General features: G+C 38.3%; 1 protein-coding gene across 1 annotated transcript in view; it reads left to right on the forward strand.

Moving 5' to 3' along the window:
- Positions 1–15,721, forward strand: part of CLVS2 (clavesin 2) — a 61,116-nt gene extending 45,395 nt beyond the window's left edge. Inside the window, exons 4-6 of the mRNA XM_059700225.1 lie at positions 675–785; positions 6,463–6,683; positions 13,508–15,721. Of these exons, the coding sequence (XP_059556208.1) occupies positions 675–785; positions 6,463–6,683; positions 13,508–13,595 (420 nt within the window). The 3' untranslated portion in view covers positions 13,596–15,721. The remainder of the gene's footprint in view (positions 1–674; positions 786–6,462; positions 6,684–13,507) is intronic.
- Positions 15,722–16,538: the final 817 nt, after the last annotated feature.

Raw genomic sequence — 16,538 nt, forward strand, 5'->3', positions numbered from 1 at the left:
GCCAAAGCAGAGGCTGGCCTTATGAGAGCCCCATTTCCAACTATGAGGCAAGCTCAGAGGGTTTTGATTTTTATTTAATCTGGCAGAATCCATCTCCAAATTCCTTACACTACAATTCTAGGTGTTTATTTTGCTTAAGTGCATTTCCTTTTGTTAACGGTTGAAATAAGGAAAGGAGAATGTGTATTATAAAGTTGATAAGAGAAAGAGAATAAAATGAGTTTTGATATCTGACAGTGTTCACATTACAGATGACTGCAGTGAAATGTAATAAACCATTTTAATTTAAATGCACTTTAATATAAATATAATAATTTAATTGAAACACTTATCTATCATAAGTTCATTATTTGACAAATTTCTAATGTCTTTTATTTATGTTTCTTGACCTATAATGGCTGTTGGCAGTTTTCAGGCTTAATATATGACAGTCTTAAACATGCTGAAGTTCTTATCAATAATCTATTCTTGCAAAGAATTTGACTTATTACAAATTGTTTCTGTTTTTGTATGAAAGTTAGTGTTTAATGCGACAAATATCTTCCCTTCTTCTCCTAACTACAGATAATCTCATTTAAGTGTGTGGAGTAAAAATTTGTCTATCATATGACCTTCCCCAAACCTTCGCCAGATATTAAAGCATGTTGGATTTTCTTTCCCTCATGTTCCTCTAGGACAGTTTCCCAGCCCGATTCGGAGGAATTCATTTTGTCAACCAGCCGTGGTATATCCATGCCCTGTATACTGTAATCCGGCCTTTCCTGAAGGAGAAGACACGGAAAAGGGTATTTGTTTCTGTCTTTATATCATTTCACCTGCTCCATTCAATGAGTTATGTTGCACACTGTGTACATAATAGTATCGTAAATGTGCTTGTATATTGCATATAACTTCAATATACAGTGGGGCCTTGACTTGCGAGTGTCCCGACTAACGAGTTTTTGGAGATAACAGCCGTCTCTCGGCCGATTTTTTGCTTTGAGTTGTGAGCTAAAATTCGGGTTATGAGCCAGCTTCCGATACCCCACCACTAGTTGGCGCAGCGAATGTCACCGTGAATGCCACAACATCAGCCCAGCACCACGTGTCTCACTCGTTCACTTTTTGATTTGACATATGAGTAATTTGAGTTACGAGCTCCGTCACGGAACGAATTAAACTCGTAAGTCAAGGCCCCACTGTACAAGACATTTTATAATTCTCAAAGTCATGTGATTAATTTTGAACAGTTTATCTGTGAGAGAAATATTTCAAACCAGCTCTCCTATTTTTCCACAAATTTGGAGAGCATTTTAGCACATTCATTATATATTAATGCCTCAGTTTAAAAGTAAAGAAAAAAAAGCCATGTTACTATATAGTTATTGGTATAGTTAATATCAAGTAGGCCTAGACAAAAGCTATAATTTTATAAATTGATAAGTGGAGTTAGTTATTTCACAATATATATTGCATTGCATATAGTGAATTTTGTGGTAGTTAATATGATTTTGCGGTAATTGTCACGATCAATCACACACTTCAGAAAGAATATTTCTACAAATTTCTAATATCCCTTTAAATTACAAGTTACTTGAGTTCTTAGATTTGGTTTCATCTAATAATGAGGATATTGAAAGTACATACAACAAAATTATTTTTCTGAGAATGAGATAATTATAGGAAGCATTTAGCATGGTGCATTGCACATGGTAAACGCTGAACACATTTTATTGTCCTATATAATAAAAGGCTAATATGCAAATTGTCCCCTTGACCAGGAGTTTGACCAGGGGACGGGGCCGGCCAACTGCCCATGGCCCCTCCCCCAGCCAGTCCCTCCCGCCCCCCCCCCCGTGCATGAATTCATGCACTGGGCCTCTAGTCTTCTATACATATAAAAGCCCAGCGACCCAACAGCGGAATGACCAGAACGACTGGTTGACCAGTCGTTATGATGCACACTGACCACCAGTGGGCAGGCGCTCAATGCAGGAGCTGCCCCCCGGTGGTCAGTGCACTCCCACAGTGGGGGCGCCACTTGGCTGACTGGGATGAGTGGCACTCCGACAGAGGGCTGATACCTGCAGGCCACGCCCCCCACCAGTGCACAAATCCATGTACTGGGCCTCTACTTAATTAATAATGTTGATTTTAAAAATACATTTTAATGGACATTATTTTATTTTATCCTCCAAATACCTCTGAAAGTAAGCTTAGTAAGCATTATGTCCTATTTCAGAGCAGAGGAAAGTAAGTCTTAGGCTGGAGAAGTAACTAGCTTAGTCATTTATACAGCTGTGAAGTGGTACAGCAATATTTGAATCAAAATAGCTCCATAGTTAGAGCTATTTTTACCATTGTGCTGTGACCAACTTTCAGATGATTATTTCCATAATAAAATATAGCTCTAAATCCACAGGGAAGATAATTTTCCATGTTCCTTGGTGAACGAAAAGGCACTTCAGTGACTTCAGTGTCATAGGAGTGGGAATGAGAAAAAGTTGTTAAATATACGTTTGGATCAAACGTCAGTGATATTTTCTGTTTATGAATTTGTTGAAAACATCTCAGTAGTTTAGGAGGAGGAATTCAGTAACAATTATAATGCATATTGGGAATTGTTTCTACCACTGAGTCTCAGATTAATTTACATTTTAGAATTTAGAAAAATGGAGTGATGGGTCTCACAAATAACACTTGCAAATGTTATGAAAGGATAATCAGGTGATCCCAAACACCTGCTGGAGCTTCCAGTGCAAATTATACTAGTGAAGGCTTTTGTGGCAGTCACTCTGCCACAGGTTGCTCTAAATTCCTTACATAAGTTAACTCATTTAATTCTCAAAGCAAGGCTTATTGTTTTCTCCTTTTATAGAGAAAAAACTAGGCTAGATGGGTAAGCAAGTTGCTCTAAATCACTGCTAGGATGTAGTAGAGTTGAATGTGTGGGTTTGCCCAGAATGCTGTTCCAGGTAGAAGGAATAGCAAATACAAAGGTCCTTAGGTAGAGATACTCCTGGTGTATATAACAAACAGCGAGGAGGCCGGGAGGGCTGGAGCATAATGAACTATTTTGGGAGGAAAGGGAAGCGGAGGACTGGGTAGGAGGGATTATGGTGTGCTGGGTCATATCGGGCCTTGGACACTGCTGCAAGGATCCAGACTTTCAGTCAGAGTGAAATGAGAAGGAATTGGAAGACTTTGAGTATAGGGGTGGTTGTTCTGATATGATCTTAACATGACTCTGTTCTGTTGAAAAGGACTGAAGAGGATCATGTCTAGAAAACCAAGAAAGCTTCAGGTTTTGAGGTTATTAGATTGAATCTGACAATTCCAACAATGCCTGTACAGGTGCATTTCTAGCATTATTCCACATGGAAGTGAAATATCTGAACTTCAGCATTTTAATTAAAACTGTCCATGACTTGGAATTTTTCATATGAGAAAGTAATTATAGGTTCAAGCACCTTTGATTTTTATTTGTGTCATCAATGTGCAATGCAAAACGATTATAATTCCTTGCTAGTGCTCCAACTAATTCAACATCACAATATTACTGACACACCTTATACTTCAGATGCCCCCCCACCAGTGCACAAACACCTGGTTCTTCATTTTCTTAAATTAAATTAAGAGACTTTGAGTCTCCAACATACTCTATTGATGATGGGAAGGAATCACCACCCACCTTAGGTGTTATAGGGGGTCCCTTTTCAAACTCTCTGCAATACCAGGAATGTTTCATGCAGAACCAAACTTCTTAGCTGTCATGACAACTTCGGACATCTTCACTGTTTGAGTCAGTATTAGTTTCTTGACTGAAGGCCTCCTTCTGCTCTCAAGATGCTCCCGGAAAAAAGAGCATCTTTGCTGGAGCTGGCAGCCAATGGCTAGGCTTCCGCCCACTACCTGAGTGCACTCTTCAGCTAGTCCATGGCTGTGGCCTTGCCCCTCCCCAAGAGCTGACAGCAGACAGCTTTCACTTCTAGTTCTGACGAATATATGGTGGACTCACTCTTCTCTTCCTTGTTAAATTTCAAAAGTATTCCACCCTCCTTTCCGCTTCAGTCACCTAGCACATTTTCTTTAATGCCACAGGTTAAGAAAATAAAATAAAAGTTGGAGGTCTGGATTTAACATATGGACTTTCCGTGTGTGGACAATATTTAAAGCCATGAGAGTGAATAAAATCACCAAGGAGTGAGTATAGTTAGAGAAGAGAATAAATTCAAGAATGGCACCCTGGGGCTCTCTGGCATTAAGATGTGGGGGTAATTGAGGAAGAATCAGCAGAAGAGACTGAAAAAAACATTGATCGATGTAGGAGAAAATCAAAAGATCCTGAGTACAAATGTTTTCATGAGGAGCGTCATCTACTATACCCAGTGCTGAGAGTTCAAGGAAAATAAGGCCTGAGAATTGGACAATGAATTTTGCAGTGAAAAGAATCTTGACAAGAGCAATTTACTGTGTTGGAAGGCAAAATCTATTTTCATTGAATTCAGGGAAAATGAGAGAATATTTGAACAATAAATATAGACAATTTTTTTTATATGTTCTGCAATAAACGAAGGAGAGAAATAGGATAATAACTGGAGGCTGAAGTAGGTCCAAGAGAGTTTTATGTATCTGTATAGATAGGGGAATAGAAGAGTTGGCATGCTTGTTCTCTGATGGGAAAGAGCCAGCAGAGTGAGGAAATTTGATGATGTGAGAGAGACAGAATTGCTTAGGAAGTATAATTGAGTAGAAGAGAAAGGATGAATTCTAGTACACAGGTGGAGAAGTTGGCCTTTGTAAAGTTTATCCTTCATTGTACTAGGAACAACGGCAAAGCATATGGGCACAGATGCTGGTGGGTGGGTATCATCTGGTTGCCCTATTTTTTTCAGTGAAAGAGGAAACAGGGCCAAAGCTGAAAGTGGTGTTGAGAGAGGAGGTAACAGAGTGTTAGTGAAAAGGGAGGAAGTAGTGTGCTGGATTACATTGATTTCCCCAAGGATTTCTTACCATACGTCTTGCATGACTTGAAAGAGAAGGTTTCTTACATGAAGTAATGCATCTGATAAACTAAAGGTTATATACCTAATAAAATAAGGGTTTCAGATGCTAGAGCTTAACTTTCCAAGGAAAAATTCCTTCAATTTCCTATGAGAAGAACCTAGCAGTGTGTGTGTGTGTGTGTGTGTGTATGTGTGTGTGTGTGTGTGTGTGTTTCCTGGGCTGTTGTGCTCTGCAAATAGGAGTGGGAAAGTATAAAGTTTGCAATTAATTTGATGTACTTTGGGACAGATGACATCTTCCACCTCTGTAGGTCCCGCATCACATATTCCAGGCAGCTGTTTTTTCTGCCTATTTTGGCCAGTGACTTGCTCTCATCTGCTTTCACTATTGAAATCACTTGTTGATTGGTGACACCCATCCTTTTATTTTAGTTGATATTATAGACTAGTCTTTCTTTGTTTTCCTACATATTAACTTCAATAGATTCTGAAAGTATGAAAAACAAAGACAAATGTGTTAGCTTATTCATCTTGAACCTGAAGTATGAAATCATTTCTGTCATTTATAAATTATACTTCTTAAATAAATATTATATAACTTTACATGAGATGACAATGCTTTATCTGAGAAGACTGATTTGCAGTTTTGAGATTGGAATGAAAGAAAAGAGGTAGCAATTTATGGGGAAACAGATCTTGAGTCTGTAGCTTGAATAATTTTTCAGTTTAACAAAAAAAAAGCTCTATGTAGACAATATTATCCATAATTAATATATGCATACAGCTTTACATTTTGAATCCATTACTTCATTTTCTATTTGAACAGTAAACATGGAAATCTGGAGTAGAGAAGATGGTGAAAACACTATAGAACATAAGTCCTTTAGGACATGAACCTTCGCTTAACCTTTCATTATGATGATGCTAATCTACTTTTATTTACATCACATACTTTGCATTACAAAGTGGTAATTTAGTGGTTACAGTGTTCTCATTTTACGGATGATAAAGAGAAGGCCATACCAGTGACAGCTTTGGGGCTCAATAACTTGGATGGGCTTTGCAGTTGATGAGTCCCTTCTGAGAAGAATCTGTTTTAATAGCATTCATTATGCACATCATCAGCTTTGCACAACTAACATCGGAATGATGTACAGATCAACATGCACATTAGATTCTTCTAATGAACCTGGCTATGAAGCAGAAAACCAAATTCTGGTTCCAGATCTTTAACCCAATAACTAGCAGACCTTCTAGAAGCTACTTAAAGTTCCCTAACCTCAGAATTTTTATATGAAATACGAGGATGACAGTACCAGCCTGCCTGTTTCACAGAGTGGGTAAGGGGCTTAAATATTTTAATGGGCATAGAAAACTCTTGCTTCTGCTCTTGCCATTGTAACTCCCTCCCCATAGCATTTGGGTAATATTGATTCTCCTCTGTGTGTTTTCCCCACCTCTCTTCTTGTATTTGTAGATATTTTTGCATGGTAACAACCTAAATAGTCTACACCAACTAATTCATCCTGAGATCCTGCCCTCTGAGTTTGGAGGAATGCTGCCCCCATATGACATGGGAACATGGGCAAGAACACTGCTCGACCACGAGTATGACGATGACAGTGAATACAACGTGGATTCCTACAGCATGCCTGTGAAAGAAGTAGAAAAGGAGCTCTCCCCCAAGTCCATGAAGAGGTATGCGGGAGGTACCTGGGAAGTTGGCTAGGGTCAGGGCAGAGGCAGCCCAGGTCTAACTCCAGGTTTTATATTTTTGAAGGCAATATTTGGTGAGATTTTAAAGCATTTTATGCCCCCATGATTGGATGTCTAGGAATTTTGAGTCAAAGATAGTCGTTTGAGCTAACCTGAACTCAGTGTTGAAGATTCACAGACAACCTAGCAAGGCCCTAAGAAGTCACCAAATCCAGTGATTTTTCAAATTGCACTTCAGGGTTCTGGTTGGGTTTCTCAGGCCAGGCAGGTGGGGCGGGGATGGTGCCCATCTCCACTGCAATGAAAATGACTCCTTTTTTCTAAGCAGTTTATTAGACTTCTGTGTAAGATTTCATTTGAAGAAAGGGATCCATAGCAAACACACACACACACACACACACACACACACACACACACACACACACACACCCTTCAAACACTAATATTCAAAGCTATGTTCTCTTTACAATATTTATGTCAGGTTTCTGTTCAAAGGTCTAGCCATTCCTGGGGCAAAACATTCTACTTCCTTACAGCTTTAATCTTTATAAAATTCACTGTTGAATCAGACTCCCTGCTGTGACTCTCACAGTATTCCCATGACTATTTTCTTTCAATCAATACATATATATTGAACACATGATCTGTAATAGGCATGTTCCTAGGTGTTTTGGATCCAATGTGGATAAAATGTACATCCAGCAATGGAGGGTGGAGGAGTTGCCAGAGATGCACAGATGTATAACTGAGTTTGCATTCTGTAGCACATAGAAGGTATCTAATTCCCAGGTTTCCCCAGGCCACACCAGCCCAGGGTTCATGTGAAAAATGTAACAAGTATTATTGATTATTAGTTCATTTCCCATCATAGAAAAAAAGGAACCACAGCTCTTACAAGTCTCTCCTCACCTAGCTCAGGCAGGACCCAAGAGCATCTTACATGTCATCCCAAACACTGTCTTGCATCCTTCCCTGATGAAAGCCTTATGGTCCTTCTGTCATTGCTCTGACTCATGCAGTGACATTTCTGTTCTCTGAGCTGGTCTCTTTTTTTGCTGTTACTACTGTAGGGGTGTGTGTGTGTGTGTGTGTGTGTGTGTGTGATGTCTTCCTCTCCCTAGGCTGCTCTGCCTCTCCTTGGAGGGAATGAAAAGGCCAATGACATCTCCTGCTTTAATTTCTCCACTAAGCATAAAGCTTATGTTTAAACCAAGTGTAGGCTTCTCAACTCCCTTTTCTCAAAACAGGAGTTCTTAATTTGAGTTCTATGTGGGGTTCACAGATGGGCTCTTGAAGGGGTTTAAGTACTAAAAGTTGTCTTCAAAGCTGTGTATGAAAAGGTGTGAATACATATATAGTACATTTTTAAGGTATATATTTCATTAAATTCTCCAAAAAGCTTTCTAAAATAAAAATATTTAAAAGCCATTGCTCAAAATGTCTGGTTTCTTCTTATAAGATAATCTTTTTTAAATATACATTTTTATTAATTTCAGAGAGAAAGGGAGAGAGAGAAACATCAGTGACGAGGGAGAATCACTGATTGACTGCCTCCTACACACCCCCTACTGGGGATCGAGCCCACAACCTGGACATGTGCCCTGACCGGAAATCAAATAATGACCTCTTGGTTCATAGGTCGACACTCAACCACCGAACCACGCTGGCTGGGCTAAAATAATAATCTTAATATTAGTTGTTGCAATCTACTGTTTACTATATACTTCTCATGAATTAGGCCCTTACTAGGTGATTTTTTTTGGTAACATTCGTTTGATCCTCACTGCAACCCTGTCAAACACATATTGTAATTGTATCTCCAAAGTTACATAGTCTATATGCAGTGAAACAGGGGTTCCAATCCATGAGGTGTAAAGTCTTCTATGTTGTTGACATGAACTTTGTCTTCCCTCCCATGACAACGTGACACAGAGAACCCTCACTGTAGAACTGAGCTATATAAAGATTCAAAGACAACTGACATAGGTCGTTTCTTTGGTCAACTAGCAATGCTCATTTCTTTATGCTTTTCTTTCCATGACTTAAAGAAATATTAACTAACGTAATCCTCTCCTCTGAGCACATTTCTCTCGATTACATCCAAGACCTTAGCTGTACTCTGCTCAAAATCAGAGCATTTCACTTCTCTGCTTTAACTTTTTAATGTCTGCTGATTATACAATATAAAATCAACTCCATATTGGGGCTGACATGGTGCTACATGATCTGATCCTGCCTACCTCTCTTTTCTGTTCGTTTACCTTTTCTTTCCTCTCCTACCTTTCAGACACAATGTCCTTTTTTTATCCTCCTTCAGCCTCTGCCTCTTATTCCTATCAAAGGGTCTTTATACTTGTCACCTCTGGTTGGAATGCTCTTTTCCTACATTGTCCAATGGCTGGCCCAGTCAAAGGTCATCTGCTGAAGAGGTCTTTTGATCTTTCTCAATCACCAGGTCCTAAGCAGTTCTACTTCTTCCTCATTCTAGTCACCTCCTTTATTTTTTTTCCCCATAGCATGTACCAGTCCGTGAAGTGCCTTATTTTATTGAATTTTATACCCAACCCCCCAGTGTAAGCTTCATGGAGACTTCAGTGTTTTTGTCTACCCTGTTCTCTTCTGCGTCCCCAGTACCGGGAGTAGGGCCTGGCACACGGGTGCTCACTAGGTACAGGCTGATAATGAAGGCGTCCTCTCCTGTCTGTCCGTGGCCCCTTTTAAGTGCCATGTTGAGAACTGAACAGGTAGCATCTGACACGGTTACTACTTGCACTGAGGTTTCAGAATTCTGGCTTTGCAGTGTGGACTTCATTGGCCTCCTTTGTTTCTGTTGTTGTTTTGTTCAGGAAGCCAGAGCACACTGCCGACTCATATTGTACTGCCTAAAACTAGTAAGTCTCTTTCCAAATTCTCATAATTCTCTATTTCTAAGTATAGCTTTTTCCTCCAAGCACATTACTTTAATCGATTATACCATCTTGTTAGATTTGGCTCAGTCTATCCACCTTTTGAAGTCTTTATGGATCCTGATTTTTTTTTCTCCAATTAATTAGGCCATTTTGTTCCCTGCACACTTGGCTCACAGCACATCGACCTCCCAGCCCTGGAGTTTCTTGCTTCTGATGTGGGCTGCTTATGTTTTTTAGACATGCGTTGTTTGGTATAGGCGTTGTATCATAGGAAGCTCTTATTGTTCTATTTGAAAACTTCTGAAAGAATGAGATGAAGAAAGTTATTTTACTTGACTCTCTTCTCCTCCATCTCAGGAAATGTCAGTTCCACACTTCTCTATTTTCTTTTTCAGATTTATGTCATACTCAGAGAGGGAAAGAAAAATCATTCCTTCACCAAAGAGTTGTAGATAATTCTTCCGTGGAGTGAATTTAGCTAGGTGTGTAGGAAGAAGACTTGTCCCCCTGTGTAAAATTGTGGAGGAATAGTATAGTCATGTGAAAAGACACAAAGTTCAGTAGATTGTGGGTGCCTTAAACTGGGCAAGTGTCTTTGACCTCATATCTCTAATACCTAGGATAGTGCCTGGCACATAACAATTTCAGTGAGCAACAATACTGTTATGCAAACATGACTTTCAGTTTTATTGAATAATATTTAACATCTATTGCTATTACATGCCAAAACCTAACTAATGTTTTTTTAATATATATATTGACTCCTTTGCTTCTCTAAACAACTAGGTAGTAGTAGTCCAAACTTATTAATGAGGAGACCCAATACAGAGAAGGCAAGTAACTTCCCCATGTCACATAGCTACAAAGTAGTGATGCTAATATGGGAACACAGGTAATAGTATTCCATACGTCATTTCCTTGACTGCTACCATATGCTGTCTGCCAGTATTTGTGCTGGGGTTTACGCATGAATTATTGCATTTGATCCTCAATACATCTGTATGATGTAGGTGCTATGTCCCCCATTTAATAGGTAAGAGAACAAACTTTTAAGAAGTTTAAGTAGCTTTCCCACAGTCACAGAGATAGCAAATAGCAGAACTGGAATCCCTTCTGTTCAAAATCTAGCCTCTTAAACACTAAGGTATAGTATAATATTGCTATAGTAGATGCATAATAAATGAATGAGTGATACCTGGATAATTAAATTTAAATTATTTGTTTTAGTGAAAAATAAAAGTTATGGCAAAGACAGTAGAGGCTGTGTTGAGACTGTTGAGATGTCCTATGACTTCGTGATGGACAACGCCCTCTATTGCAGCTGAAACAGACCAATTCATTAACTGTGATGATCCTGCACAAATAACCCTTTGTTTTGTATAAAAGAACTACAATAACAATAGCAATTTTGTTGGATTAAAATAACAGTACATTTGTGGCAATTAAACACTCCCAAAATCTTAATCATCTGAATCGGAAATGGTTTCTGCCTGGCTTGTTTTATTAAGGAATAGTTTCACACGTGGGGCCATTCTTACATCTGTAGTGCATGATGAAAGGAAGCTAGGAGCTTAATCCCAGATGGTATAGCCCACTATAATTTCAAATATTATTAAAGTCACCATATCCTCTAATATTTTTTAAAAAATAGGCAAGGACCATAAAGATTTAAAAGATTGTGTGTGTGTGTGTGTGATGTGTGTTTTCACAAAACATTTTGGCAAATGCTTAAGTTGTGTCCTTTGCACTGTCTGAAGAGCTTTGGTGTGTACTCCTTGAATGTTATTAGCTAGACCTCAACATTTAAACAATAGACTTCACTTTATGAGAATTTAAAAATACATTTTCTGTTAAGAATTTCTCTACAGGATAAATTGCTATTCATTTTGAATGCTTAATACTGAATTTTTTCAGTATGGAAACTATTTATTGAGTAGAAGTTAAAACCTTGAGATCCTACTGTGTAACAGCCTGTGGAACACATTGTGTTTGCATCAGGAGAGACACTGATAAGGTCCCTGCTCATGGAATATATAGTGCAGTGGGTACCAGTATCAAGCTAATACTTTAGTGCAGTAATCTTGGGAAACCAATTTTTTAGTTGTCTAAGAAAAAAAGTGTTAAAGGTCTGATTGCTAAATATTAAAATGTATTTCATTGTACTTTTTCCAAGATAAATTATTATTGTTACCCTCCCTCCTTCTGGGTCCCCTTCTATCCTGCTCTCCCCATAGACACACATTCAACTTCGGTCAGTTTCCTTTCTGACATAGGCATCTAATGCCTAGCATTGAGATAAAACAGTAAAAATGAATTATGAACTAAAACCTCCCTGTGTTATTATTCCCACCTTCCTTTCATTCTCTCTTTAGAAAGGAATTTAAGTTTATTTAAGTGGAGGACTGACTTTATCAGCTAATCCTGTAATTATTTTTGCTTTGATAATTAGTTCCATTGCTTTTCTTTTTCATTAGCATGTGCAGTTGTAGTTTAGCTTATAGTCGTTCTGTTTGAAAGTTAATGAGGTCTGCTAAGAGGCATGGCAATAGCCAATTGCTGGAATGCAGCAGCAGGGGGAAAATTCATTACCGCGGAGAATTGTAAAAGGGCAGCTGCTTCCTTAATGCTGGAGCTATTACGATGGCAGCTTCCTGCCCCAACCGTAGCATGTCTCATTAACTCTCCTCCTTGCCCGTTTTATGTTGTTTCCTAATATATAATCCCCACCTGCTATCAAAGGCCTGTGGAAGGGGTTTTCAAAGTATTTGCTTTGCTAGCCATAAAGAGCTGCTGCCTAGACAAGAGGAGTTTTAACTTAAATTTTAAAAAATTTAAATGCTTTATGTACTATATAAGCAAGTTAGACACTTGTATAACTTACAAAGCAATCCCCCCGATAAGTGTTGCACCCACCCGACACCACATATATTGACTATATATTGACTATTATTGACTATATATTGACTATATTTTCAATGTTGTACTTTACATCCCATCCCTGTGACTCTGTTCTAATTGCCAGTTTGTACTTCCTAATCCCTTCGTCATTTTCACCAAGCCTCCGGGGTTTTAACTTTTTAAAAGTCTTAAAACATTTCACAAAATTTCAAGAATAAGATTGATTTTATTCCAATAGTCTAGTGGGAAACTGAACAAAACTCACATTCAAATTTTGACTTTTTTCCTAATGTGATCATGAAAAATAAAACGTGTTGGTTCAAACATGCACATTTAAGTTGAATGTGTTTCGAAGAACTCTTTAAGACAGGATTCAAGGCTCCTATCATTTTTAGTTTAGGTCTCATAACAATAATTTTACTGTAATAATTTCCCATTTGGAATACTAGTACATCTGTCTTACAGTAGAAAGTCCCCGTCTCAAAGAACTTAAGCTTATTGCTCGGCCAGCCAGTGTGGCTCAGAGGTTGAGCACTGACCTATGAACCAGGAGGTCACAGTTTGATTCCTGGTCAGGGCACATGCCTGGGTTGCGGGCTCAATCCCCAGTGGGGAGAATACAGGAGGCAGCTGAATAATAATTCTGTCTTATTATTGATATTTCTCTCTCTCTGTCTGTCTCTCTCTTTCCCTCTCCCTTCCTCTCTGAAATCAATAAAAATATATATTTTTAAAAAGAACTTAAGCCTATTATTGTGTATTTAGGATCCTTTGCTGTTGAATATTCCATTTAGAGACCAGAGGGGATTGTTTCCTTGGAAGCAAAAACCCCACAGAAACTGTCTCTCTCTCTGCATGCGCAGCATTCTCAGCTTATAAAGCCCTTGATGAAAAGGGAGATAATCCGATTCAGTGAGAGCAGCAATCATGGAGAAAAGACAGACAAGAGAATGTGATTATTTGGTGATAGCTCTCTAACATTGGCTTTATCATTTCCAGATCCCAATCAGTAGTGGACCCTACAGTCCTAAAGCGCATGGATAAAAATGAGGAAGAAAACATGCAGCCTTTGCTCTCTCTGGACTGATGCCTGCTCTACACTCTCCGTGGATTAGAAATGAAAGGTACTTGTTTGCAGCAACAGGGACAGCACTGTGGAGGAATTACCAGCTGGAAACTTATTCTTGTCTATGTAGCATACTATATAACAAGGCATCAGGCTTTCCCCTTTGCCTGAACCATGGGGGCCCTAGTCTGGATTAAAAAGTGAATAATTTATTCTGTAAGTGCCAAGTTCTTTGTAAATACAATGTAATCTTTATGTCAAGTTTGTAAATTTTGGTAATAACTAAAATTGGAAAAGTTTGGCCCATGAGTTCATGCCAGTGATGTGAACTATTACAAAAATAAAAGACACATACATAATCAAAGCTAATTAAATGAAGCCCTGATTCCTATGAAGCCATATTTCAGCTCTCATCGTGATGTTTCATTGTTTTTATCTGAAACTCTGTCATATTCAAATGTACTTTTAATGGGCACAAGGAACTAGATGACTATAGGAAATTATTATGAAAAATGTATTTCCTGTCTAGTGATTTTCGGTTTACAGAAAATGTGTTCTAGTGACTATCACTGGCCTTGCATTTTGGAGTCAAGGACTGGTGGATAATCTGGTAAACTGAACACTTAAACTCTTACATATTGTTTAATTCCTGGAGTCTTGTAAAATAATATGTTCCCCAAAGTAAGATGTGGGATTCTGAGAGTGGATCCTTTAAAAAAAAATGCTGTCTTCACAATGTATCCTTTATTCAAGACACACCCCACCCCATTGAATCCCTGCCTGATTTATTTTAAGAACATTTTCCCCTCAAAATTCTTTGACAAAGAGAAAGAGAACTCATACATAGTGTTTTGACTGGTAATTTTGAACATAAAAGTTCCTACATACAGATAAGGGGCTAATTTTCAATTATTTTGCACTGGGTCAAAAATGTATATTCACAAACATATATATATATATTTTTACTGAGCTCTAATAAATCCTTGATGTGACAGGCTTATGAAATAAATCATCCATATTCAATGGTCTTAGAGATGGTATAGATATTACATGAGATGCTAACTCTGGAAAACTACTTCTTCTAAAGTTAATGAAAATGAGGTATAGTGAAACAGACTTTTAGTGAACCTATTTAAGGGAATTCTAACTTAATTTATAATGTACTCTTCAATCTGTGCCATTTTAGTGAAATGTATTTTTCAAAACAATAGGTCTCAACTTAGTGTAGGCAGTATCAAGTGATCAACAGTGCTACATACAGTTTTTCTCAATTTCAAGTTAATTATCCTAATGATCCTATAAGTACACATTTTCTTTTCAGAAAAGATTGAAAGAACACATTGCATCCAGGAGACATAATGGAAGCATCTGAGGGCATCTGAGATAACATATTATCCTTTAAATATAGATTTGGAATCCTTATGTTACTGAACGTTTTTATTTCATAAAAATTCTGCAATTATAGCACATTTTAAAAATCTTACTTTAAATTTCAAATTCCAGTGTGAAAAAAGCAAAAATTTTACCACCTCTTCAGAGTGGTAATTTTTGAGATTGAGAGCTCACCATTAAAATATCCTTTTGAAAGAAAAATATTTCAAGCAACTCTTGGAAACCAACAGAAATAAAGTCATGTAGCAGCCTTTACATACTTTTTCACTAAAAACTTAAAATTTTTCAGTTATAACTCTACAGCCAATAATCTTAAAATCAAGATCAGTACATCAATCTTCAGTATCACCAGTGGACAGTCTAATATTTGTAAACATACATAAATATACATAAATGAAAGATCCCTTAAAAATGCCAACCTCCAGTCAAGTGTGGAAGGATAATGACTGGTAGGTACTCTGTTCCACCGATAAATAACATAGAGATGGGAATGAATTGGGGATAGAAAGCCACAGCAACTCTTACCTTTATGAGAACCCTGACCTTGGTGTTCTTACTGTTTTCTAACCTGACATACATTTTACAGCCTTGAACTTCATATATTATACTAGAGGCCCGGTGCATGAAATTCGTACACTGGGGGGGGGGGTCCCTCAGCCCATCCTGTGCCCTCTCACAGTCTGGGAGCCCTTGGGGGATGTCCGACTGATGGCTTTAGCGCCGCGGGAGCAGGCCAAGTCGGTCAGTTGGACATCCTTAGCTGTGGAGCCTCTCCCGCCACCACTGCTGCACTCGCCAGCCATGAGCCCGGCTTCTGGCTGAGCAGCACTCCCCTGTGGGAGTGAGTGCACTGACTACCAGGGGCAGCTCCTACATTGAGTGTCTGCCCCATGCTGGTCAATTCACATCATAGTGACCAGTGGTTCTGCCATTTGGTTGATTTGCATATTTGCCTTTTATTATATAGGATAAGCAAGTGTTAGGCAACATGATGCATTGGAATAAAGTAGAAACTAAGTACAGAAGGCAGTGAACTTTTCATTCCCATTCATTTCTGTTTTCATTTATTGCCAATTTGCAGAATTCTACCAGTTTCGGGTGTCAATTGGCATAGCCAGCTTCTTTCCCCTATCATTGGACTGGTATCATACAAAAATAAGTCAGAAGGCATAATTTTTAGGTATATACCTATCTATAAGTAGTATTCACACTGTCTCCCTGCCCTATGTTTGGAAATTCTGCAGAGGCATGGCTGCTCATCTGCTCTTCTTCAAATGAGCAATTGAGGATTGGCTGGAATGTATATTTTAAAATGAATGAACAAAATTACAACAATGAAGCCTTTTGAACTAGATAGACCTAGTTCAGTCTGTAACTCATTTTCTAGGAATGTGTTAGAAGCTGCATAGTTAAGGGATATTTGGCCAACTTTATAAAATTTTCCCTCAGCTTACTAGCATTGTTTAGGATTTTCCCTCTCCTGACATGTGATTTTCTGTCTTGTAGTTGTGTCTGTTGTTACATAACTTAGCAAAGAAGCAACCCTATATTTCAATTTAATTGTGGTAGTAC

The sequence above is a fragment of the Myotis daubentonii genome, chromosome 6 (assembly GCF_963259705.1).
Source record: "Myotis daubentonii chromosome 6, mMyoDau2.1, whole genome shotgun sequence".
In the NCBI taxonomy this organism is placed as follows: domain Eukaryota; kingdom Metazoa; phylum Chordata; class Mammalia; order Chiroptera; family Vespertilionidae; genus Myotis; species Myotis daubentonii.